Consider the following 26,671-nt stretch of genomic DNA (forward strand, 5'->3'; position numbering starts at 1 on the left):
ATAGGCCTGTTATGTGACATCATTTACAGTCTTTTTGCTGTGTGTGCAAACCACACATCCCTAATTGACCCAAGGGTGACACCAAGAACACAGAGCACAATGTTCAAATTTATGGAAAAATAAACTATGAATGGTTTACAAGTGGTTTAGAAAAAAGGTGAAAACAAGACATTTGCACCTCTGAATGCTCAGCCACTGCGACCCAGCAGGTTACCCTCCCCCAACCCCCCCCCTCATGTCTTTATCTCCTCTCAGACAGCCTCCCTTCCTCCTGCCTCTCTGCCACAAGAGCCAATAATGCCTAGCAGTTGGGAAGTGACTATTTCTGAACACAGATGGGAGTGCAGACCTATCTGGTGCTGTGTATTCACCCTGGCCCTCCTCCCACTCACAGTGCAAGAGAATGAACCTGACCACCCACTCACATACAGCATCAGTGCTGTGGTGAGTCAGTCAGTCACTCACACGTTCCTCTGCCACTCCCAGCAAGCACATAACATAACTGAGAACCATGTTTCTTAGCGCTTGATGAGGGCGTGTTTGTGCTATGGTTATTTTGCATACCTTCCCACAACTTTCTGGGAATGTTGCTTTGTATATGTAAAAAAAAAAAAAAAAAAAACTCTAGCTCCAACCTGGTGTCCCAGTGGACTAATTCCATGCATGGATAGAGAACACAGCTTCAAATTTCAGACACCGTGTCATAATATTTTTTTTGAATGTGTTTGCATGATTAAAGCCTTAGGACACATGCAAATTAAATGTCCTATGTGATTGGAGTAAAATAAAAGGTTTACCTAAAACAAGCTAGCAGTGTTTAGTCTTATTGAAACATTCATTGAAACTTTTAAGATGGTGACTAAACCAGCCGTGTTGCGTGCAAAAAAAATGTACATGTGTGTTATTCAATAATTTCATCCCAACTGCTCACATGGTCCGCGTAGCCAGGCGCTAACTTAGAACTTGGCTCTATTTTAGACAAGCCACCTCTCCCATCTACTCATGGGTTTCTAAGAGCATACTAACCCACGTGGGTGATTGGAGGTCCAGACTCCAGTCTAGTTGGAGGTAACGCACCTTAAAGTTGGTTACCAAACACCATATAAAATCCACAGAAGAAAAGGAAAACTGAATGAAGAGAGAAATCTCACTAAAAATCTAACTAGGTTTCCCATTTTATCAGTGGATTGATTGTCAGAGTAGAGAACACATGATTTTGGATGACTCAAAATGGGCCAAAATTCTACAATGATCCAGCAAAAAAAAAAAGCACCTTAAGCATTTCTTCTCCCAGGACAAATTAGCTAGCAATAGCAATCTGTCCTTGAATGTTTCATTTGTGTTTTGACCGGTCAAATTAATTGGCATTTTAGCCTGCGTGTCATGAACGCGTCAGGCACAATGGCGCACACACGGGCGAAGACGGTTTGGTCAAGGTTTAAGGAAGTTATTCAACAAACTCTAAGTAACCTATAATTTCCATTCTCAGTGTCTCTCTTTTTTTCCAGAACAGGCTAAAAATTTTACTTTTATTACTTATCTACTACTTATTCAGTTTTACTGTTTAGGAAACATACGGCTTTGTTCCCAGAACCAATTGGGATACACCCCCCCACCCCCCCTCCTCTCAAAAAACACATTCCCACAACTTCCAAGGAACCAAATGAGCTAGCTGGGCACACTCTCTTTCTCATCTGCATAGAACACAAACACTGACTCACATCCTCTCTAACCCTGTGATGTCAACAAGGAACTGTGATGCAAAAATTTCAGTATCAGTAATCGACTCTCTCTCACATCAGGTTCTGAAAATAAACTTGGTTAGGTCTTGCTCTAATAGCCTGCTCTGGCTACAGGGTCTCCACAGGATGAAGAGTAAACATCTGCAAGCACTTGAACACACAGACAAACACTCATGAAGCCAAAAACAGACACCCAGACAGAGTCAAGGGACTAGTGGGTGGGGTGTCCTTTAACCTGGTTGATGTGGCGTGGACCCACCTATTTGGAACATGCACTTGGTGATCTTCACTTCTCATTTCCTGAAGGCAGAGACATTTCAAACTCTCATGAACAAACACACACACACACACACACACACACACTGCAGCCCAATACACTGCTGTTAAAATACTTACTGTTCCCATTGAGAGCTGCTTAAAAGATCTTGGATACAATCAAGCTAAAGTGTTGTCATGTGATTTATGTGGCGTCCTCCATGTCAAACCACTCCCACTTCCTCCGCTTCCTTCCTTCCTGGCAAACCCAGTTCTATCAATTAAAAACGGGTGCATAATATTGTCTAGTTATGCACAGGGACTGCTCTAAGTGTTCCTGCAGTGCTTACAACAAGGCTCATTAGCAGTAGTCTTTTGGTGCTTAAAATTAAAGCACATGTTTTTGGAAATCGTCAAGCTGTGTTTGTGCAAGCCTTTCATCTCTAGAACGGTTCCTTGAGGAAAATCCCCCCCCCCCCCCCCCCGGACATTGTGCTATTAAGACTTCTAAAGCTGTGAGGCCAGGTAACAATGGAGTCGAGTCGGGTCATCTAAAAAAGGTCAGGGGTGTAGAAGACTTGACCTATTTGGACTGGCACACAAGGCCATAGGGAATACAGTGCTCCAGCACAGTCACCAAACACACAGGGATTACTAGACTTACCACAGACCCAGGTCATAACTACACACTGTTGCCACAGACAAGGAATTGCCACACAGATCAATTGGTGAGAGATAAAAGGACAGCCTCTGTTTGGTAATGCAGTGATTGCAGCCGTTTGATCAGTATCAGCTACTTTCTGTTGATAGAATCACATCCACTCACAAGAGTTGAGCTTGTCAAGTGACCCGACAAACATCACCCGACAAACACAAAACTGACTGCAACCACAGAGATGGAACAATCAGGAGAAAATAGAAAAAGAGAACAAAATGTACAGAATGAGCCAGCTTGCAAAAGGAGTGAAAGAAAGAGTCAGCGAGTTGCAAAACCCTGTGTAACAGGAATGACCAGAATCAGAGCTGTAGGCGTCTGGAGCCTGTATCAAACATGACTAAGCAATCAGAACACAACCCCTGTTGATTAAATCAATGTAGTAATGAATATTACAGCCACCTGGGATTAACTATGGAAAACAGCCCTGTTTCATGAAGGCTTGGCGGCAAACCCGCTTTTGGTTCTCAACATGGTGCACAACTTCAACCACAGCTTTCCACCTTGGTGACGGATTTGTTTAGGCCAGGACTGATTGTACAGCTTGTTTTTTTATATTATCAGCCTGTGACTCAAAATGGCGGGTCAAACTAACCATTCAATGGGGGGGGGGGGGAATTGAATTTAGATTCAAATTCAGTTAAAAAAAAGTATTTGTCACATTCTTAGTGAACATGATGCATTTCCTCAGTTACAACCTGTCTGTATACAAGACACATGTGGTCACCGTTGCAACAGACAATGTGATGTAGGGCTGAGACTAGCAGTGCACGATATTTACCAAATATTGCAATTATGATTTAACTTGCAATTTAGATCAAAACAGTTTGCTGAACTGTTATAATCATAGAAATAAAAATAGCCTTGCTGATTCTATGCTTGGTGTAGTTTGGCATGACAACAAAAGAACAAGCAAGGTACAGTAGAAGTTGTGACAGGGTAGGAACCAGTGTTGGCCAGTTTCCCAGGGGACCCTTATTACGTTTGAATGTTACATTCATGGCGTTTAAGAATAAATTGCCACCTCTTGCAATATGCATATTGTACAAGTCAATATTGCAATTTCGATAATAATTTGAATAATTCTGCAGCCCTAGCTGAGACTGAAATGTTATTCCATAAGCTGTGAGAACAGGATACCATTAATGCCAAGATAGCTTCATGTGCATTTGAAAGCTACCAATACCACATAGGATCTGATGGAGAAGAACACACGACAACACACAAATATGTGATAATTATGGCTACTTGTTTTTTTACTTCTGAAAGTTAGCAGATAGTCTGTTAAATGTACATTATTAAAAAAAGGCCCAACATTTCAACTTCTCAATCTCCAAAAAACAAACATACAAACCCCCCCCCCCCCCCCCCCAAAACAACCCAGGACAGTATAAAGCCGCACAATTTTGTACCAGATACAGACAATAATAAAATATGCAATGCTACATTAAGTGGTTAAAAATACATCAGGGGAAAAAGTATATTGATTTTTTTTTAAACATCTTTAAAGAATATACATTGCTATTTTTCATAACTAGCCAGGATTTTAGTCAAAAGTGCATTCTATATTACAAATATGAAAGGAGGAGAATCATACAGTAAATCGGAAGAGAAAATGTTACACAACAAAAGAGGAAACTAGATATGAGGCAGACAAACACCTCAAATGTATTTCAGATCAGATGAAGCAGGGAGGGGCTAGTGTAAGAATCGCCAAAGCAGAAGGAACAACACTACTCGATCACTCTTTGGGAGTCCATATTAGAGCCAGTCTATTGACTTACAGAAAATAATAAACTAAATGTATGAACTAAACAAGACATTTCCTTATGCCATGGTCCCTTCCACACTCCAGATTGATTCTCCTCCTTTTCCTTTTCCTTGCCCAAACAGCCACTCACCAAACCAATCACCTCCCTCCATGCACCCGACACATCACTCACTCCCACAATGCGTCGCCAGTCCCTCCCTTCACTGCGCCTCACTCACGCAGCAGTAAAGTGCAGAGGACCCACAAATGAATAAGCTTTTCAAAACTAACGTAACAAAAAATACAACTCATAGTGAAACATCGTGAAAAACACTAAGTAACTCATGGTTAAGCCGATACAGAGGCCCAACTAACAGACCCACAGTAACGGCAGAATGGTTGTAGCTCTCTAGAGGGTGGGTCTCTCTGTCCACTGTTAAACCAAATTCAATGGGCCTTGCTCATGGCCTGCTATTGTTCCTCTTCAGTTTCTCCCGATATGCAAACACAGTAACCTGATCCACTACTACGCTATACCTATTGTGTTAATCCACAGAAACATATATCAGACATATTCTTGTGTGCAAATCACCCCCAGCACCCCCTTCAAGAGATGGCATGGCTTCAGCAGGGTGTGTGCATAGAGGGAGAGACCCAGAGACTATGTAAAGCAGCTTTTGTACAACAGCACCAGAGAGGTTCCATTTTGCCATTACTGAGACATGTTGCTCCTCACCACTCATTCTGATCTGATAACAGTCCCAGACAGGGTGAAGGGGCGGCGGACAACATCCTGCAACCCACTATCAACAATCCCACAAGACAGAATCTCTCTGTCATCCATCAACACGAACAACAACCGGACTGTCAGAACATCATACAATGGGACAGCGGGAACATTCACACACACACACACACACAAAAAAAGGTTACATATACCAATGTGATTTCTTTGAGTAAATGTACAACTTGAGTATATGTATCTACACGAGAAATTGAAACGCATGTTAGACATAATCCTCCAACCTTTCCTATGACTATCACTCAACAGTATGTTCAGAGCGAGGTGAGAACAATTCTTCAGTCTGAAACCGAATGTAGCATATTTCAAGAAATTATTACTCGTAAATAACATATTTGATTGCTAAACCGTTAGCCAATATCCCTCCATCTAGGCAACATTCAACGTGTTTTGATTCATCAACGTGGGCGATAGGGCCTCAATATTTGTGTAACCTAAAACTAAGAGAACAAACTGTTACATTACAAACAAGTGTCATGCTCCACACCAAGCTGTGGAATATAGGCTGGTTGGGGAAAAATACATATTTTTCAGTTATGAGTTGTGCTGAAAAAGTCAGAACTTCTGAATGTGTTCTAATGGCCTTTTACAGGGTGACCCGTATCATCATCATCATCATCATCTCGGCAGCAGCAGCGGGAGAGAGACAGAGGAGCGAGAGACGGAGAAAGAAAGAGATCGAGAAAGAAAGCGAGAGAGACAGAAGAGAGACGCGAGGTCCAGGTTGGGTCGTATGTGAGGACCCGTCACAGTGGCAGTATTTAACTGTTTTGATGACAGAAGACAAACAAGAAAATACACAAAAAAACAGCAGAATCCCTTGACAAGCATTGTGTGAGAAGTGAGACCAGTGATGTCATACTGCTTTTTGAAGTGTGTGTGTGTACATGGCGGCACGTTCAGGATCATCAGGTTTGTTCTGTTGGGAACATTTGACCTTGTCAGCTCGAAGGCTGTATGTCAGTCAAGAAGACAAATCCCAGAACTGCATCACAACAACACAACCAATCCCACTCTGCTACAGTACACTCCAGATGTTACGAGATCTAGTCTGTGTATAGAAGTGTGTAGTACTGCAATGGAAAGCACCAATTAACCAGAATCTCTGTCGCAACAGACTAGTAGTAGCACTAACAGCCATTTTCTAACCTCCCCACTGTGACCTGTGGCAGTGATTCCTGGCCTACTGCTGGTAGAGCCAGTGTGGAATGCCTCAGGAGACAGTGGGAGACCCAGTTGGCACCAGTATGGTAAACATTCAACGAGAACTTGGTGACCCCATGGTCCTACGGGTCAGCCTTAGGACTTACAACTCCCCCAGAACTGTGCAACCGTTGTTTAAGTCAGTTGAAGTGAAGGACTAAGTTGATGAAATGGATCTGTTCTGATCCGCTACCTGGATAAGGAACCACTAGCAGAATAATGACATTAGCAACCATTAGTGGAGAGGATAAAATGGACACAAACAAGGGATAACTCACATACCGGTATACACACAGCCTTCTACCATGGGAGGCAGGTTGTCTTAGAATACAGGATTTTCTAATAATATTTTCACAAGAAAAGATATGAGCAAGAGGTTGTAAAATCTGTGTCAGTTGACCTGGGTCTCTAGCTAAGTGGGTCACTCACTTATCTAAAGCGTAGACTGAAAGTGTACCCGTCTGTATCCCTCACACACTGGTGTGTACTGAGCTCTGAGTGTCTTGTTCATATCAGTCTTCGAGGGGCCGCTCTACACCAGGGGCCAGGGAGAGTTGGGGTAATCGAGGTGTGGCAGGCAGGCCTGGAGCCCACATAGGGTTCAGTGATGCTGGGGGGCCCCAGGCCCCTTGTCCTGCGGTGCCATGTAACGCAGGTAGCTGCTGTCCTCCTGCCCACAGTGGGTGAGGGGCTCGCTCTTGAAGAGCGCGGGGGGAGGGGAGACGGGAGGCACAGGCAGGAGGTGGTGGGGCAAAGGGAGTGCTTGCAGGGGCGTGCCGGGGTGGTGCTGCTGTTGTTGCAATGTTTGGTGGTGAGGGAGATGGTGAGAGGGGGTCATGTGCAGATGGGAGAAGGTGGGGTGGCCCACGGGTGCGCGTGGGGGAAGAGCCCCCCCGGTCGGGCTGAGGCCCAGAGGGGCGGAGGTGGTGGCAGCTAAGGGGGCGAGGCCCGGGCCGGGGCCAGAGGAGGAGGTGGCAGAGAGGTGGAGAGGCAGGGGGAGGCTGCTGGCCTGCAGGGTCACAGGGCTGGTGACCCGGAAGCACTTCTCCTTGTGGGCCTTGAGCATGTTGGAGAAGCGGAAGCGCTGGCTGCACAACTCGCAGGGGTAGGGCTTCTCTCCTGTGTGGGTGCGGCGGTGGCGCTTCATGTTGGGCCGGCTGGTGAAGCTCTTCCCACAGATCTCACAGATGAATGGCTTCTCTCCTGCAGGAGATGGGGACAGAGAGAAAGGAGGGAGAGAAAGAGAGAAAGAGAGAGAGAAAGAGAGAGAGAAAGAGAGAGAGAAAGAGAGAGAGAAAGAGAGAGAGCGAGCACGAGGAGATGGGTGATTTAGTCCCTGACTCTCCTTAATTAGTTTAACTTTCACACGTCACCGAACTTCATGCATGAGAAGAATAATATACCACCTGGCAACACTTTTTGTCCTGTGCTGATTAAACCCCTCTGAACTTTATGAAGAAGTTAACTTTACAATCAGACAATGTCCCTGTAGGAGAGCATGAGGGGTCATTGCTGTCTAACCACCCACTCAGCAGGCAGCGATGCCAGTTCACACTTTGGGATGAGAGGAGATGAGAAAATGAACAACGGCTGTCCATTCGAGAGCTGCTCTCATTAACCTTTCATTCAATGTGCCCGTTACCACCCCCGTACACTCATTCAGGGCACACTCAAAGCATCTCTCGGCTTTAATCTGAGCTGCATGTTTTCTGAGAGGCTCCGGTAAACCATTTACAGTATGACAGTGAATCATTTAATTGTGACAAATTATACTGGAGCCTTTTGTTAATCTTCTGCAACTTCTGTATATTAGGTAAGTTCCAGAGGAAAGCATAAACCTTGGGGGGGGGGGGAGAGAAGGAAAAAAGAAGGACGAAGAAGAAGACTGTGTATTACAAGGCATCACTGGGTGTGTCTGACCACAGGAGGCCAAATCGGTCAGCGGCGGCCAGGAAAGGGTAAAATAATTACACCTTACAAAGAGAACCACCAGGGAGTGCAGGGAATCCACCCACACTAGGGAGGGAGAAAGGAAAAAGACTGAAAAAGAACATGCCTGGTCCCGATGTTCTGCTTTGGAAAAGGAGAGAAGTGGCAGGGGAGAAAATGTAAGATGTAATATAGAACGTGTCAGGGTAGTCATTATAAGTAGACATGGCGGGAGAGGCACCACTGATGCTTTGCCACCCTCTCATTATAGAGGCTGGGCGAGGTCTCGGTACTGCTCGCCTTGAGACGTTGCTTTCCTTTTATAGAGCATCTACAGATTCTCACTGGCTGACTAGGGATCAAGACTGAAGGCCATGCAGACTCCAGTAAATGGGACTGCTTTGGTCAGGGAGAACCTCCGAATGTTGACGAATGAAGAGGTCTGGCTTCTAACGTTATTGGAAGACCAGCGTCTGAATATTTGGTTTCAAACATTTTGATGACATGAAAAAGCTCAAAAGCTTTTATAGTCCTTGGAGGGTGAGCTTTGTAAATGCACGTTTGTGTCACACAAATTCCTCAGTGAGTGTGTGAGAGTGTAAACTGGTGTGTGTTCACTGTGTCTTACCTGTGTGTGTTTTCATGTGCTCGTCAAAGTACTGCTTCATGTTGAAGTCCTTGCCACACCACTGACACATGAACTGCTTGTGTCCGATGTGGATGCTCATGTGGGAGCGTAGCTGGTACTTATACTGGAACCTCTCAGCACAGTTCTATAGAGAGACAGGGAGGAGAGAGAGAGAGAGAGACATTTAGGGTGTCCCAAACAGCAACCTATTCCCTAGTAAGTGCACTACTTTGACCAGGGCCCATAGGGGGTGGTAGTACACTATATATGGAAATAGGGGGCCATTTGAGACGTAGCCATTTAGATGACATAGCACGTACACAATCATTCCTGGAATGGAAATTCACGAGGGCTACTGTATAACAACACTATAATACATACATAAACACACATAATATATACCTAACACAGATGCAGTGGAAGAAGGAGCCCTCTACGCAGTACCGAGTCAGCTGTACACTTTAATAACATGCTAATGGAGTTGCTTTATTTAATCACATGGAGCTCCAGCCATCCAACCAACCACGTTCCCAGACAACCCTCCTGCCTTTATGTGGTTGGCCACACAGAGGCCCCCCCCCCAGGGGAGGTGGTACCTGCTTCCTACAGAATGTCCTATAAATCAGAATGCTGGGTATGCAGACAAACACCTGAGGTGAGTTCAACAAGGGCACTTGATTATTTGTACATGGCCACTTGATTATTTGTAGTGGCAGTTCAGACCTGAAACAGGCACGCATGTTTGCTGCACACTATCTCTGACAGTTAGCCAACGTTATAAAACAGGTGGGTTTAATAATGAATGGTTAAAACTACATTCCAGCCGGTGTCTATTCCACAAGTATCCACAGGCTAAATCTATTATGTTAAAATGCTTATTTACTCGGTTCCATTTGAATGCGCAATCCACTGTCTCATCAGCCCAGCCATGCAATTTATAAACTTGATCTCCACTATAAAACGCATCCAGACATTATCTCATTTCTTTTTCTTTTTTTTTCAACAATGGAGATTTGCGTAAACCTTGCTGTCTAGCTCTCTGACATTTGCAACATTGTTTCAATATTCAAATTTGATCTCCAGGTGTCCCGTAGTAATGAACGAGTCGGGAAAGGACAGACAGGCAGCGTTTCTCTGCCAGTCGAAATCAGGCTTATAAACTGCGTGTACATGTCACACATGGCTAGTAGAACGCCAAACTCTTCACTGAGACATCAATCAATGGGTGAGTCGGTACCACATTTTTATTTGTGCCAAAATCTAATTGAAAGTAAAGTTGTATTGCAAATATAGAAGGCTATGGTCCGAAACAGGCTTCTAGAAGTGCTGTTTTTATTTGATTACTTATCGTTAATGCCGGCTTTGCTGTGCTTTTCCAATACATAAGCACCTCCCATTCCTAGCGATAAAATAATCGTATTAAGTCGTAGAAAAGTTTTACTGAGTGTGAAGTTTCAAATGCGTTCTGACATTATTAAATGTGTAATGGGATAGGTATTTTAACATGACAATTTAATATTCAGTCGTCTTCCTCAAATGAAGGGGATGATGACGCAATCTATGCGAGAGGGAATACATCTGAATTTATTGGTCCTCAACTTACGGCTCAGACACTTCAAGCAGTATAAATAGAGTTACTTGCCCCAGGGCAGGTAGTTATGAAGGAGTCCTTGCCATAGAAATGTACCTCGCTAAAAGGTGAGCATCGTTGTACCGGTTATCCAGAGTTGAACTCAGAGTTGACCGAAGTTACCTCTCTAACCGCTCAAACCTGATTTGCAGTATAGAGCTCTGCTGATTAAACGGTCCTATGTAGATAGTTACTGGTTGAAAAAAAAAACGAATCAGGAATTAACACTTGTTTTCAAATGTTTTCACACTTTTACAGTGTTAGTTTCATCAGCTGTTGTACAACAATATTATACAAAACACAGGAAAAACAGAGTTTTGACTGCATTGGGTCTTTAAAAAGTAAACAGTCCAAAATTCCAACTCTACCCGTCTGTCTTTTTATTCCAGTTATTCTGTACACCATGTGTATTCATGGTCTGCTAATGTTTGACATGGACATGTTGCATCTAGACCTGGTTGCCATTGCTCCAACTGTGTGACCATGAACATTTAGGGATAGTTTATATGTAGTCAAGTGTGCCTTGGTTCAACAGTAATCCCCATTTTGGAGCAGTCACAGTAGAGCAGGCCATATTCCTCTGTTCAAACAACCCATAGTTGTCTGAATCCTGCTCAGTTTGTCTGAGTCAGCCATTCAAACCTTACCAGCTAGAAGTCAATATTTAAGGATTCTAATACAAATTAGAGGTTGATCGATTATGATTTTTCAACACCGATACGGATTAATCGGCGGATTTTTTATTTTTTATTTATTTGTAATAATGACAATTACAACCATACTGAATGAACACTTATTTTAACTTAATATAATATATCAATAAATTCAATTTGGCCTCAACTAAATAATGAAACATGTTCAATTTGGTTTAAATAATGCAGAAACAAAGTGTTGGAGAAGAAAGTAATATGTGCCAATATGCAATATGTGCCGTGTATGTGCCATGTAAAAATGTGTGCCATGTAAAATATGTGCCATGTAAGAAAGCTAACGTTTAAGTTCCTTGCTCAGAACATGAGAACATATGAAAGTTGGTGGTTCCTTTTAACATGAGACTTCAATATTCCAAGGTAAGAGGTTTTAAGTTGTAGTTAATATAGTATTTATAGGACTATTTCTCTCTATACCATTTGTATTTCATATACCTTTGACTATTGGATGTTCTTATAGGCACTATAGTATTGCCAGTGTAACAGTATAGCTTCCGTCCCTCTCCTCACTCCTACCTGGGCTCGAACCAGGAACACATCGACAACAGCCACACTCGAAGCAGCGTTACCCATCGCTCCACAAAAGCCGCGGCCCTTGCAGTGCAAGGGGAATAACTACTCCATATCTGTTTGAAACAGTATTAGCGCACACCCAGCTAACTAGCTAACCATTTCACATTGGTTACACCAGCCATTAGGCTGATAGGCTTGAAGTCATAAACAGCGCTGTGCTTGCGAAGAGCTGCTGGCAAAACGCAAGCAAGTGCTGTTTGAATGAATGATTACAGGCCTGCAGCTGCTCAGTCAGACTGCTCTATCAAATCAGACTTAATTATAACATAATAACACACAGAAATACGAGCCTTTGGTCATTAATATGGTAGAATCCGGAAACTATCATTTCGAAAACAAAACGTTTATTATTTCAGTGAAATACTGAACCGTTCGGTATTTTATCTAACAGGTGGCATCCCTAAGTCTAAATATTCTTGTTACATTGCACAACCTTCAATGTTATGTCATAATTACGTACAATTCTGGCAAATTAGTTCACAATGAGCCAGGCAGCCCAAACTGTTGCATATACCCTGACTCTGCGTGCAATGAACGCAAGAGAAATGACACAATTTCACCAGGTTAATATTGCCTGCTAAACTGGATTAGTAGTTATAACTAGTGATTATGATTGATTGTTTTTATAAGATAAGTTTAATGCTAGCTAGCAATTTATCTTGGCTTCTACTACATTCGCGTAACAGGCAGGCTCCTTGTGGTGTGCAATGTTTAGAGCGTTGGACAAGTTAACTGTACGGTTGCAAGATTGGATCCCCTGAACTGACAAGGTGAAAATCTGTCGTTCTGCCCCTGAACAAGGCAGTTAACCCACCGTTCCTAGGCCGTCATTGAAAATAAGAATGTGTTCTTAACGGACTTGTCTAGTTAAATAAAGGTATGAAAAAATAAATCGGAAATCAGCGCCCAAAAATACCAATTTCCGATTGTTATGAAAACTTGAAATCGGCCCTAATTAATCGGCCATTCCGATTAATCGGTCGACCTCTAATACAAATACATAAAAAATGGACACTATTCATACTCTGATGAAACACTGTCCTTATAAAACGAATATTAATGAAAAAAGTGTATACACTCTATAAAGTAATCTTGAACTTAGTCTTCTCCAGACCGAAAGCAGGTGGATGTTCCATTTAAAAACTCTCCACCCGTCATGCACGAATGAAGATTTGTTAATGAAGGGTTTCTGTAACTGGTATATTGCCACATATTGGTGTTCCATATCCCCATCTAGTGGTCTCTCTAGCGCCCCTACTCTATTACAATCCTGTGTTACATATTCTGAACAAATGTTCACATGGTATATGTAACAGTAATATTTGATGATATTTCTCTTTTCCCTTTCGTATATAATTTAGGCATTCTATGGTACTAATGTTCTGATGTGTTTTCTTGCTTGATCATGTGACATATGCAATTATCCTTGAAACAAAGCCAGACGTGCCTGCCGACAATTCCATGATGATGGCCTGAGGCCGAAACGTTTGCGTTTTGTTTTCACCTTTCATTTACGCACTATGATGTTTATTGAAACATCTTTATTTTGCTTTCAAGCCTCAGTTTTGGATATATATATATTTTTTGACAGTGTGTGCGTGTCCATCTCTTCCAATACCCTATAAAATGAAATAAACCTTCTGTTTCAGTCTGTGTTTGAGTGTGGGAGGGACAGTGCGACTGCAAGTCTAAACAGCTCACCTCACAGCGGAAGGGCTTCTCCCCAGAGTGCTGCAGCGAGTGAACCTTCAGGGACATGCTGCGCTTGAACGACTTGCCACAGGTCTCACAGGTGAACGGCATGTCTTTGGTGTGAGCTGCAGAGAGGAAGGAACAGGTTAAAGGTGGGTGCCAACCAGAGCGGGACAGGGGATAGATATTGGGGGCGTTAAAACAGTGATTCATCGTGCCCAAAAGTGAAGAGTATTCATTTTCTCGCTCTCGATAAAAGAGAGCTCTGAATGTTGCTCCATGAAAGAGAGCTAGAAAGGCAAAAGAGGGTGAGTTAGTTCCAATTGATACAGATGTACAGAGCCTTGCAAAAGTATTCATACCCCTTGGATTTCTTCACATTTTAATGATACGAAGTGGGATTAAAATGGATTTAAAATGTCATTTTTTTTGTCAACAATCTACTCAAAATATCAAAGTGAAAGAATAATTCCGTATAGATAACTCAAATATAATTGTTGCCTAAGTATCTAGCCCCTTTGTTTAAGCAAGCCTGAATGAGTTCAGGAGTAAAATGTCTCTTAACAAATCACATAAGCTACATGGACTCACTGTGTGAAATAATAGGGGTTGACATGATTGAGTGACCAACCCTTCCTCTGTCCCCCATACATACCACATATGTATGTATTATCCCTCAGTCAAGTATTGAATTTCAAGCACAGATTGAACTACAAAGACCAGGGAGCTTTTCTAAAGCCTGATGGGAGAAAACTGAGGACGGATCAACAACATTGTAGTGACCCCACAATAATGACTTAAATGACAGAGTGAAAAGAGTACAAATGTACAGAATACAAATATTCCAAAACATGCATCTTGTATGCAACAAGGCACTGAAGTAATACTGTAAATGAATACACCTTTTGGCCTAAGTGCAAAGCCTTATGTTTTGGGCAAATCCAACACGAAACGGGATGGGGCTAAGCACAGACAAAATCCTAGAGGGAAACCTGCTTCAGTCTGCTTTACACCAGACACTGGGAGAGGAATTCACTTTTCAGCGAGACAATAACCTACAACACAAGGGCAAATGTACACTGGTTGCTTACCAAGAAGACAGTGAATTTTCCTGAGTGGCCAAGTGACAGTTTTGACTTAAATCTGCTTGGAAATCTATGGCAAGACTTCAGAAATGACTGCCTGGCCATGCTCTGCAACATCTTGACAGAGCTTGAAGAATTATGAAAAGAATAATGGGCTAATATTGCACAACAAAAGGTGTGTAACGCTCTTATACACTTACCCAAGAAAACTCACGGTTGTAATCACTGCCAAAGGTGTTATCTAACATATATCGACTCAGGGAGCTGAATACTTATGCAACAACTATATTTTTGTTATTTAACTCACATTAATCTTTTTTTAATGTTAAAAATGTTCTTCTACTTTGACAGAGTATTTTGTGTAGGTTGTTGTCAAATTTAAATCAATTTTAAACCCACTTTGTAACAAAATGTGAAGAAACCCAAGGCGGATGAATACTTTTGCAAGGCAATGCACATCCTATTAGGGACATTTGGGAGTTACCAGAAAGAGCAGGAACTGACTAACTGGTTCCACCTACCAACCATGTGCTTGCGGACATGAGCCATCGTGTAGAACTTCTTGTCACAGATCTCACAGGCAAACTTCTTCTCTGCGTAGCCGTGCACGATCTTGATGTGCTCGTGCAGCGACCACAGCTTCTTGAAAGACTTGTTGCAGGAGACGCACTGAGCAGCAGAACACCACACACAGATGACACATTCAGTAATGTTGTTTTGTGCCATTGATTACCCTGACACAATCTAAGAACAGGAGCAAGCAATTGAGACAATCACAGTGTCTGGAGCTGCAGGTGGTATTTCCCACACTGCTGTAACAGTATGTGCCTAGGCTGGTTCCTAACGCTCCGATTCCCTCTGCTGGACAAAAACGTTTCTTACATCCTTCAAGCACCAGAAATCTGGCCTTGATGACAGACAGATTTTCGTTTCACTGTACCTGGTACATAACTGTAGCCAATGTACCCAATCAATGGAGTCATTTTGATTGCTCAGGTCAAAAACACCTTGTACAGTTAATTAAAAACCAGAGACCAGGTCTGCGTCCCAAATGGCCCGCTATTCCCTACATAGTGCACTACTTTTGACCAGGGCTCCATATGGCGCTGGTCAAAAGTGGTAGACTGTATAGGGAATAGGGGGTCATTTGGGACACGCTCCAGCTCTCCTTACCTGGATGTTCTTTTCACAGTCAGTCTGCTGGTGTAAGGCCAGCTCACTCTCCAGGACAAACTTCTTGCCACACTTGTCACAGATTTGCATGCGTCTGTGTGTGACATTCATGTGCTTCTCCAGGTACCAGCGGGTGTTGAAGACACGGGGGCACTTCTCACACGCCAGCGTCTCCCGCTCCTCCCCATCCGCTTTATCCCCTGTGGCAGAGCCAGCTGAGGGGGTCCCCTTGCCCTCCCTGGCAGTCCGGCGTGTCCTCTTGGGTGGCTGGGTGGTCTTCTTCCGTCGGCCCCTGGTGGTCATGCCGGTGGTGCTCAGAGCGGTGCACTGGGTCTTCCTCCGGGACTGGCTGGTAGCGGGGACCACCCCACGCCGAGCCCTCTTGGCTCTCGTTCTACGACTCTCTATTTCTTCCTCCTCTTCAACTTCATCTTCTTCCACATCTTCCTCATCTTCTTCCTCCTCCTCCTCCTCGCTGCAGTGTCTCTCTGAGGCATCGGTTTGGGGGGCGGACTTGTCCCCCTTTGATACGTTAAGTGTCTGATTGTTCAGGTTGACCTCCACAATGATCTGCTCCCGATTGAATGACTCCTCCTCTTCCTCTGAGTCCTCGGAGGTGCCCCCATTGCCTGCCTGGGCCCCCTGCGCGCCCCCCTCCTGCCCTACTATCCCCTCTCTGTAGTACTGCTGCTGGGGGGAGGTAACATGCTGCGGGGACAGCTGACTGAGAGTCTGGTCACCCATGGGGGTCTTGGCTGCCATCTTGTTGTCCACTAGCACAGAGTAAGGTTTGCCCCCGCCCTCCCGCTTGTACAGCTTGCCCGTTAGGTCCAGGTCTGGGGCGGGGGAGTGGTAGTATGACTGGGCCACCTGCTGCGTTCTGCGCCCCTCCTGTGACATCCCACCTGGGCTGGACACCTCTCCCTTCAGGCTCTGGCAGGATTTCATGTGTGTGGGAGGGGAAGACTGTAGTAGTGCTAGTTGAAGCTCAGCCAGAGGTTTGTTAGCAGTGTTGCTATTCTTAAACTGTGAGAGTAACCTCGCTATGTTGTATGGAGGGGCAGGGGGAACGGAAGCAATCCCCCACCCCTCCCGCCACTGAGGAGACAGGAAGGAGGAAGGGGCGAAGGGAAGAAAGCGTCACCCAGATTCAAACAGGGGATCCATGCTCACCACAGGACAAAGGCTGAGGACAGACCGTGAGTGGCATTCTGCTACAAGCTTGGGCTTCTGTTGAGCTTGAATCTCAAAGCTTCTCTGGAAGCTGGTGTGTCTGCACTTCAACCTCGATGAGGTTTTGGTCTCTCCGCAGATGAAGCCTCTCAGGTTAGTCTCTCACTCGAGGCTGTCAGTGTTATATTGTCCGTTAGGGCTTCAGTCTTTAAGCTTCTGTCTTGAGGGTGAGCTTCACGCCGGACGTTGAGCTGCAGTCAGAACTTCTGTGCCTCGTTTCAGGAGCCATCTGCAATCTGCCACCTGTGAGAGCAAGAGAAATGGAGAACGAGAGATTAGGCTCAATTCAGTAACAAGCGTGTGGTGCTGCCTCAGAGTGAGTATGTCTGATGTGAAACTACAACCTGGGGAAGGCGTTGTGAACTGAGACTGAGCCATGCTTCACCGCAACCGTTTCACTGGCATGTGTGAACATCCAAACCACACACATCAGAGCTCTGTGAGAGAGGACTTCACCCCAAACACAGTCCTCCTGCTCTTCACAATCTATTTATGCTTTCAGGTCAAGTCATTTCTCATTAATCTCAACATCTTGTTAACCAGACTTGATATATGCCATCCTATCATCCGCTCACATTTAATCAGAAAACCCATCTTCCATCTCAACCCGGCTTTCAAAACACCAGTTTCACAAATCAATACCTCAATCTCAGCTTTCACATTTCAATAGCGGTCACACTTAACACACTGACTTGCCTAGTTAAATAACAGTTCAATAAAACAACATAAATACACTGACATATATAACCATATTCATAAGCTGGTATCAAATACACAATATTGCTTTATTTACTTTGCTTTTATTTAACCAGGTAAGTCATTGAGAACACATTCTCTTCTACAATAACGATTAATGACGAAGCAATGAATATTGGCAATCATGTAGGCCTATCTTTCGACAAACTTACTGAAAAAGTAAGCAATCTGCTCTTCCAGGTGTTTCAATTGGCTTCTTGAACTCTGATTAGGGGATGTGCTACTATGTATGATTTGTAATCGTACCTTAACGGCTATAAAATGTCATTTGACCCCCCCCCACCCTCTCACCCACCCACCCTTCCCCTCTATTGTGGCAGTTACGAAGCACAAAATAACCACAGCATGGGAGCTGTAAATGAGTTCAACCACAGGAAACTGTACATCAGCTTCTCTGTTTGAGTGAGTGATTGAGTAAGCCTGCACAGCGCATGTGTGCAAGTGATCAAAGAACAAAAAAAATATACTGTTTGTAAATGTAAACAAAGCTCTTGCAATATCCTTGTTACTTGGCTTTTGAGGGGTCGTTTACTGCCCGCCCCTATAACACTGTCATGGCAGTGACCCTCAAGGCACAGTGCGCGAGGAGATGACACTGGTATTGAAACATTTAAGTCAGACATAGCTACAACTTCAAGCTTTTTGTTATTTCCACCATGTATGTTAGACCCCAAAATGACCTTGGGCACGGGACGCTGACTCAGCACTGGGGTTGGCATCTTGATTTGCAACAGCTTCGAGAGCCACTAGAAGAAAAAATATCTTTTAAATCCTCTCTCATAAACAACAAACATCCTCTGCTCAACGGCCCAGTATAGGTTAACAGTCACAACCCAGCTCCACGATTCTGAGACCTATCAAGCCAAAGAGGCCCTCAAATAACAGATTCCAGCTGGACTGTGTCTGAGGCCGAGCTCCACACACAGCCCCAAACTCTCTGGGTCCACCTCCTCTATCCACTACACTCAAGTTGCGAGAAGTACAATTCTGGAACAGAGCGATTCAAATACACACAAACAAGCACACAGCCTACAGCTGTGTTGACAAAAAAATAGAGGACAGACATGCATAGGCATTTAGACAAAAGCAAAAACAATGCACACCCACCCACAACCTTTCTTCCTGTGCATGCTGACTGTCTGATCCTTTCTGAGAAATGGACCGCTCTAGGCGCATTACAACCACAAGAGGAGTGACTGCGCTCCATAGAGCACCTCGTCTCACCTACTGGAGTATTAAACTCCCTCAGATGCTCTCCTGCCCAGTGTGCAGATGTGATGTTATATCTGCCAGAACCAATCCAATAGGCCCTGTACTCTCTGAACAGCTGCTTGTGCAAAGGAATGTAGTAGGGTCAGGAAGACAGAGGCCTGTGTGCCTTGATGGTCCCTCTGAGTGTAGTGAGTGTCAAATGAGTCACGGCTTTCCTGATGAGTAGTGCAGGCAGATGTAGGTCTACCTTTACACCAAGGGTTTCAAAATCATTCGGAGGGCTGAGTGTCTGAAGATTTTTGTTTTTCCTTTCAATTAAGACCGAGATAACCAGGTGTGGGGAGTTCCTTACTAATTAGTGACGTTAATTCAATAAAGTACAAGGGTGGAGTGAAAACCCGCAGACACTTGGCCCTCCGTGGAATGAGTTAGACACGTGCCTAACATCGAAAGACTGAGGGTTCGTTCTGCTCAGTGAAGGTTTGCAACGAAATTACTGGACCAGAACTTATGACAACTTTGCACACCCTTCATGCTGTTTTTTTTGGGGGGGGTGGGGGTGGGGGGGGCAAGAGAGCATGTGCAAACATTCCACAACCACACACAAGATAGCTGAGGTTATGCAACTCGTATTTAGTAAAATCCTTACTTAGATGAGTCACAGTAGAGTTTCACTCACAATGAGATAGCACGGCCCTTTGATGTGGTGAGCAGGAAGAGAGACGATTTCACAATATCAGTGGTAATTTTACGATTACCTTGTCAGATCTCGAGGTTAAATTCAGTGTAACGTTGATCGTTTATGACTCTGCTTTTTCCAGTTTGGTAGTGCTGAGCGATTCATGCTTTTCGAGGTTGGTCTCGTTTCAGCTTGAATATTAAAAAAATTCAGTTTTCAATTATTTATTTCTACATTAAATGCACTATGTACAGTTGAAGTCGGAAGTTTACATACACTTAGGTTGGAATCATTAAAACTCATTTTTCAATCACTCCAAAAATGTCTTGTTAAACTATAGTTTTGGCAATTTGGTTAGTACATCCAGTTTGTGCATGACAAGTCATTTTTCCAAACAATTGTTTACAGACAGATTATGTCACAATTCCAGTGGGTCAGAAGTTTACGAACACTAAGTTGACTGTGCCTTTAAACAGCTTGGAAAATTCCAGAAAGTTATGTCATGGCTTTAGAAGCTTCTGATAGGCTAATTGACATCATTTGAGTCAATTGGAGGTGTACCTGTGGATTTATTTCAAGGTCTACCTTTAAACTCAGTGCCTCTTTGCTTGACGTCATGGGAAAAATCAAAAGACTTAAGCCAAAACAGCAGAAAAAAAAATCGTGGTCCTCCACAAGTCTGGTTCATCCTTGGGAGCAATTTCCAAACGCCTGAAGGTACCACGTTCATCTGTACAAACAATAGTATGCAAGTATAAACACCATGGGACCATGCAGCCGTCATACCGCTCAGAAAGAAGATGCGTTCAGTCTCCTAGAGATTAACGAACTTTGGTGCGAAAAGTGCAAATCAATCCCAGAACAACAGCAAAGGACCTTGTGAAGATGCTGGAGAAAAACCAGTACAAAAGTATCTATATGCACCGTAAAAACGAGTCCTATATCAACATAACCTGAAAGTCCGCTCAGCAAGGTAGAAACCACTGCTCCAAAATCGCCATCTGGTCTAGAGGTCGACCGATTAATCGGAATGGCCGATTAATTAGGGCCGATTTCAACTTTTCATAACAATCGGAAATCGGTATTTTTGGGCGCCGATTTGCAGATTTTTAAAATGTATTTTTTATATACCTTTATTTAACTAGGCAAGTCAGTTAAGAACACATTCTTATTTTCAATGACGGCCTAGGAACGGTGGGTTAACTGCCTCGTTCAGGGGCAGAACGACAGATTTTCACCTTGTCAGCTCGGGGGATCCAAACTTGCAACCTTACAGTTAACTAGTCCAACGCAATAACGACCTACCTCTCTCTCGTTGCACTCCACAAGGAGACTGCCGGTTACGCGAATGCAGTAAGCCAAGGTAAGTTGCTAGCTAGCATTAAACTTATCTTATAAAAAATAATCAATCATAATCACTAGTTAACTACACATGGTTGATGATATTACTAGATATTATCTGGCGTGTCCTGCGTTGCATATAATCTGACTGAGCATACAAACATACAAGTATCTGACTGAGCAGTGGTAGGCAGAAGCAGGCGCGTAAACATTCATTCAAACAGCACTCTCGTGCGTTTTGCCAGCAGCTCTTCGTTGTGCGTCAAGCATTGCGCTGTTTATGACTTCAAGCCTATCAACTCCCGAGATGAGGCTGGTGTAACCGAAGTGAAATGGCTAGCTAGTTAGCGTGCGCTAATAGCGTTTCAAACATCACTCGCTCCGAGTCTTCTAGTAGTTGTTCCCCTTGGTCTGCATGGGTAACGCTGCTTCGATGGTGGCTGTTGTCATTGTGTTGCTGGTTCGAGCCCAGGGAGGAGCGAGGAAAGGGACGGAAGCTATACTGTTACACTGGCAATACTAAAGTGCCTATAAGAACATTAATAGTCAAAGGTTAATTAAATACAAATGGTATAGAGGGAAATAGTCCTATAATTCCTATAATAACTATAATAACTTCAACCTAAAACTTCTTACCTGGGAATATTGAAGACTCATGTTAAAAGGAACCACCAGCTTTCATATATTCTCATGTTCTGAGCAACGAACTGAAACGTTAGCTTTATTACATAGCACATATTGCACTTTTACTTTCTTCTCCAACACTTTGTTTTTGCATTATTTAAACATGTTTCATTATTTACTTGAGGCTAAATTAATTTTATTGATGTATTATATTAAGTTAAAATAAGTGTTTATTCAGGATTGTTGTAATTATCATTATTACAAATAAAATAAAACTTAAAAAATAGTCTGATTTAATCTGTATCGGCTTTTTTGGTCCTCCAATAATCGGTATCCACGTTGAAAAATGATAATCGGTCGACCTCTGGTCTGACAAAAATAGAACTGTTTGGCCATAATCACCATCGTTATGTTCGGAGGTAAAAGGGGGGGGAAGCCTTGCAAGCCGAAGAACACCATCCCAACCGTGAAGCACGGGGGTGGCAGCATCATGTTGTTGGGGTGTTTTGCTGCAGGTGGGACTGGTGCACTTCAAAAAATAGATGGCATCATGAAAAAGGAAAATTATAGAAAATTTGTGGGCAGAACTGAAAAAGCATGTGTGAGTAAGGAGGCCTACAAACCTGACTCAGTTACATCAGCTCTGTCAGGAGGAATGGGCCAAAATTCACTCAACTTATCGTGAGAAGCTTGTGGAAGGCTACCCGAAACATTTGACCCAAGTTGAACAATTTAAAGGCAATGCTACCAAATTCTAATTGAGTGTATGTTAACTTCTGACCCACTGGCAATGTGGTGATAGAAATTAAAGGTGAAATAAATAATTCTCTCTACTATCATTCTGACATTTCACATTCTTAAAATAAAAAAGTGCTGATCCTAACTGACCTAAGACAGCGAATTTTTACCAGGATTAAATGTCAGGAAATGTGAAAAACTGAGTTTAAATGTATTTGGCTAAGGTGTATGTAAACTTTCAACTTCAACTGTATTATGTGAGTTGAATGCTGTAACACAGAATAAAACAATTAATAAAAGTTGCAGTGTGGTAGTGACTACCCATTACTGCTTATCATTTATTAACCATAATTTATTCACATTACTTTAATCAAATATTTCAGTTGTGTATATTACATGTTTTAATTGATGACTATAATTTTATAGAATCTCTCATCTCTATAGAGCTGCTGCCTATGCAGTCTGACAAATCACTATTTTAGTAGTTCTTCAAAGTAAATATGGCATACTGTTATGACTATCAATCAATTATATAATGTATTTTCAGGTAGAGATACCTCGAAGCAACTGCTCTCTTGATCTCGCATTCTGTCTTTTATGTAGCAAGAGTAAAATAAACATAAACCGGACAGTATGTGAGCAAAGGATTACGGTCATTGTAGTTATTTACCACGTTTTCTGCATTAAACTTTGTAGAATATTGGCCTGTTGGAAACTACAACTCCATACTACAGCGCACACAGTTTGGGCATGATCTGATTTATCTCTAGAGAAATTGTGCAATGTCTGCATTGAGCTCACAGAAAAAAAACTGAACAAAATGGAATTCAAATATTTGAACTGACATTGGTCAATTAGTTGTTTAAAAAAACATGATCGCTCAGCACAACTGTTTGGGCTGCTTTCAAATATGAACTTTGCTCCCTCATGTAAAGTGTCTGCAAGATGGGTTCAAATCCTGTGCAAACGGGAATCGCAACTTTATGTAGCTAGTGACATGTCGAGGGTATGCACCAAAGTGTGTCAGCTGAGTCCTTCCCAGAGGTTTAATTTCATTCACCACTGTTTCAACGCATTATTCTGCAGCATTGAATTCCACCCTCTGTCTGTGGACTTTAATGAGCTTTCCCTTTGAGGCAAATGTGTGAGGGTTCACATTCCTGACTCCAAACTCATAAGACCTTAACCAGCTCACTGTGTTGCGCACAGTAGGGGAGCCCCATGCCCCTGTAGGTATTTGTGCCTAAGCTTTCTCGAGATATAGATAGAAGGGCAGCAGTGGTAGGCAATCACGCTTTAAACCTCCACAGGCCTCTGCTCTGTCATAATCCTCCATCCAAATGCATGGACTACATTTCTTTTTTGCTCTTTCCCTCCCTCAGTGGTGTAAAGTACTTAATAGTACTTACAGGTATTTTTACCGAAGTCGTTTTTTTGCGGTATCTATACTTTACCATTTATATTTTTGTCAACTTTTACTTCACTACATTCCTAAAGAAAACTATATACTTTTTACTCCACACATTTTCCCTGATACCCAAAAGTACTTGTTACATTTTGAATGCTTAGCAGGACAGGAAAATGATCAAATTCACACACTTATCAAGAGAACATCCCTTGTCATCCCTACTGCCTCTGATCTGGCAGACTCACTAAACACATGCTTAGTTTGTAAATGATGTATGAGTGTTGGAGTGTGCCCCTGGCTATCTGTAAATTCAAATAGACAAGAAAATACTGCCTGGTTCACTTAATATAAGGAATGTGAAATGATATGCACTTTAATTGAAGTATATTTGAGCAATTACATTTACTTTTGATACTTAAGTATATTTCAAACCAAATGCTTTTACTGAAGTAGTATTTTACTGGTTGACTTACACTTTTTTTCCCCCACACATTTTCTATTAAGGCATCTTTACTTTTACTCAAGTATGAGAATTAGGTACTTTTCCCACCACAGCCCTCTCTGTGACAACACAGGAAAGGAAGAGGGGAAAGGATTGGATGATGAAATGCAACAATGTAGGCTAATGAGATGGTCCACGGTGACTCTCAGTTTTGACAGATGAGAAGTCTGTCAAACTTAAAACACTAATAACAAACACATACTGAAATCCCTTAAAATACATGCCACAGTGATTAGTGGGAGCTTGCCATTTAGCTACTATTGACAAAAACATGTATCTATGAAGTTGGGTCTGACAATATGATATGAAGGAACTGGAAGCAAAATGTCTGGATGTTGTTTTACAAATGAGGCTATATTCAACACAACGAACGTGTGCATGGCAAAAGACACCTCATAAAAGCGTCTGCACAACCGACATATTGTGCTCAATAAAAGTTGACATTTTGTTTCGCAAGAATTGGCAAGGCAGCAGCTGGGCCTAAATCACGGCTGACACACTGCAAAGCAATCCTTTGCCCCCTACTCAAACAACAGAATATCTAGCACGAATGCTAACTCTGCTTCGCTTGTAATCAATCTGGCCTAGCTAGCTAGCTAGGTTAACTTGCTAGCTACGTCAATTTGGCGCTGAGGCGTTACCAACCCACGATATATTTTCATAATACTAACAGATTGATAAAATACGGATGGCTATATTAGTTGAATCCTACAACCTCCAAAGCAACGCAGATTAACAACGGTTACACGATTATATGCAGTTTTGTTAGTAACAACCAACTTTAAAAATAAGTGCAAAGGGTTAAACAAAAAGGAAACATTGGTTGGTCAAGACCATCGGACGGAAGGCCGTTCGGCTAGCCAATTTATTAGCTAACAAACTACTAACAAGGTAAATTCAGTTTACAGTAGCTATCTAAAGACATACGCTTTTATTTTACATTGGTTGGAAATCGACACACTAACAAGACAGAAACAATTTGAATGTATCTACCTAGCTAATCAAACTCGCCGTGCACTGTCCGTTTCACCAGAAATAATACTAGCATGCATAGCTAGCGCAAATTTGAATTACCATGGCACACGGCTAACGTTAGCTAGCAAATCCTAGCTAATCACAGACGACTTTCACTTTTTTTTTTAACCCAAAACCTCCCAGATATGAATCGGCTAAACCGAGATTTTACACTAGTATACACTAGTGCAGCATCAAATCTTATACATCGTTTATACAAATCAAGGTTAAATGTAAATATTTGTTAATAAAATTGTTTAACAATCATAGCAACAAGAATCTTTTAAATTCGCTCTTCCCCATGGAAAACCTAGCAAGATAGCACACAGCTCGTTACATACTCAATGACGGTTTATTGTCAGCAGTCTAGCTTGATAATAACCAAGACAATACAATCGTTAAGAAAATCATTCATTTGTCTTGCATTGTAGAGAAATGTCATGTTTGTAAATACATTAAAAATATACAATAACTTGTAGATAAATGTTACCTTCGGTGAGAGCGCCCTCTTTCTCATTTCGTGCAATCAGAGTTGCAGGGATTCTGGAGTGCTGCAGACGCACAAAAAGAACCAGCTACTGTTGCAGTTCACCACTGTTTGATAATCCTATTGCATGCTCGATTGCAAATGTGTTTACTAATGCATTTTTATAATGTATGACACTGATATGTTAGCAGTAGACTCGGTGCTACTGTAGATCCATCGCTACGTGGCCCAGCCAAGGTCTCGCTCGCACTAACGTTACTGACTCTCGCTCATCCAAGGCACTGACAGGCAGGCCGCTGTCTGGGTTGGGTAGGCGCGCCACATTTTTTTCGTCTTCTATCCAAACCAGACTGGGCACAATGCGCGCACTCGTGTCTGTCCCCATTTTTAGCCGGGAAATTACGAGAAAACCAGAGCTGGATTAGACACGGAATCAGTTACTGGAAAAAGCGAACGACTGCATGAAATGTACATCTAAATGACAATGCCCAGATGTTGAGGGAGATTTTTGTTGGATAAAGTATTTTACTTTAGACATTTTCACTGCCCATTTCCTGAACATAGAAGCCTATAAGGATGGATGTATGTACTAACCAAACAGATTGAGACTGCTCAGTTGTTCCCGTCTGTAACCACTCTTCTAAAATGAAATGTGGAACAATGTGCAACTGTATATTTACTAACTTTCCCGACTGACCTAGGTACAGAAGTGTCATTTTTATTTGAAGTATGCCAATTACGGTCATACAAATACGTTCATTAGATTGTAATATTTACTGTAGTGCCCACA

At 42.7% G+C, this 26,671-nt stretch overlaps 1 protein-coding gene across 1 annotated transcript; it reads right to left on the reverse strand.

Moving 5' to 3' along the window:
* Positions 1-3,942: 3,942 nt before the first annotated feature.
* Positions 3,943-26,253, reverse strand: LOC109893296 (zinc finger protein 652). Its single transcript, XM_020486463.2, has 6 exons — positions 25,885-26,253; positions 15,888-17,363; positions 15,236-15,383; positions 13,639-13,754; positions 9,025-9,169; positions 3,943-7,670 (listed from the first exon to the last, which is right to left on the reverse strand). Exons 2-6 carry the CDS (start codon positions 16,833-16,835, stop codon positions 7,069-7,071), a joined length of 1,959 nt encoding a protein of 652 aa, XP_020342052.1. The 5' UTR covers positions 16,836-17,363; positions 25,885-26,253; the 3' UTR covers positions 3,943-7,068.
* Positions 26,254-26,671: the final 418 nt, after the last annotated feature.

This window comes from Oncorhynchus kisutch, linkage group LG6 (genome assembly GCF_002021735.2).
Source record: "Oncorhynchus kisutch isolate 150728-3 linkage group LG6, Okis_V2, whole genome shotgun sequence".
Lineage (NCBI taxonomy): Eukaryota > Metazoa > Chordata > Actinopteri > Salmoniformes > Salmonidae > Oncorhynchus > Oncorhynchus kisutch.

Bases quoted from the DNA above. Each gene is read 5' to 3' on its own strand.
- LOC109893296 (XM_020486463.2), bottom strand. From the start codon at position 16,835: ATGAAATCCTGCCAGAGCCTGAAGGGAGAGGTGTCCAGCCCAGGTGGG. The intron at 15,384-15,887 runs GTAAGGAGAGCT...TCTGCTGCTCAG, and splicing joins ACTGTGAAAAGAACATCCAG to TGCGTCTCCTGCAACAAGTC. The intron at 9,170-13,638 runs GTGAGCTGTTTA...GTCTCTCTATAG, and splicing joins AGAAGCCCTTCCGCTGTGAG to AACTGTGCTGAGAGGTTCCA.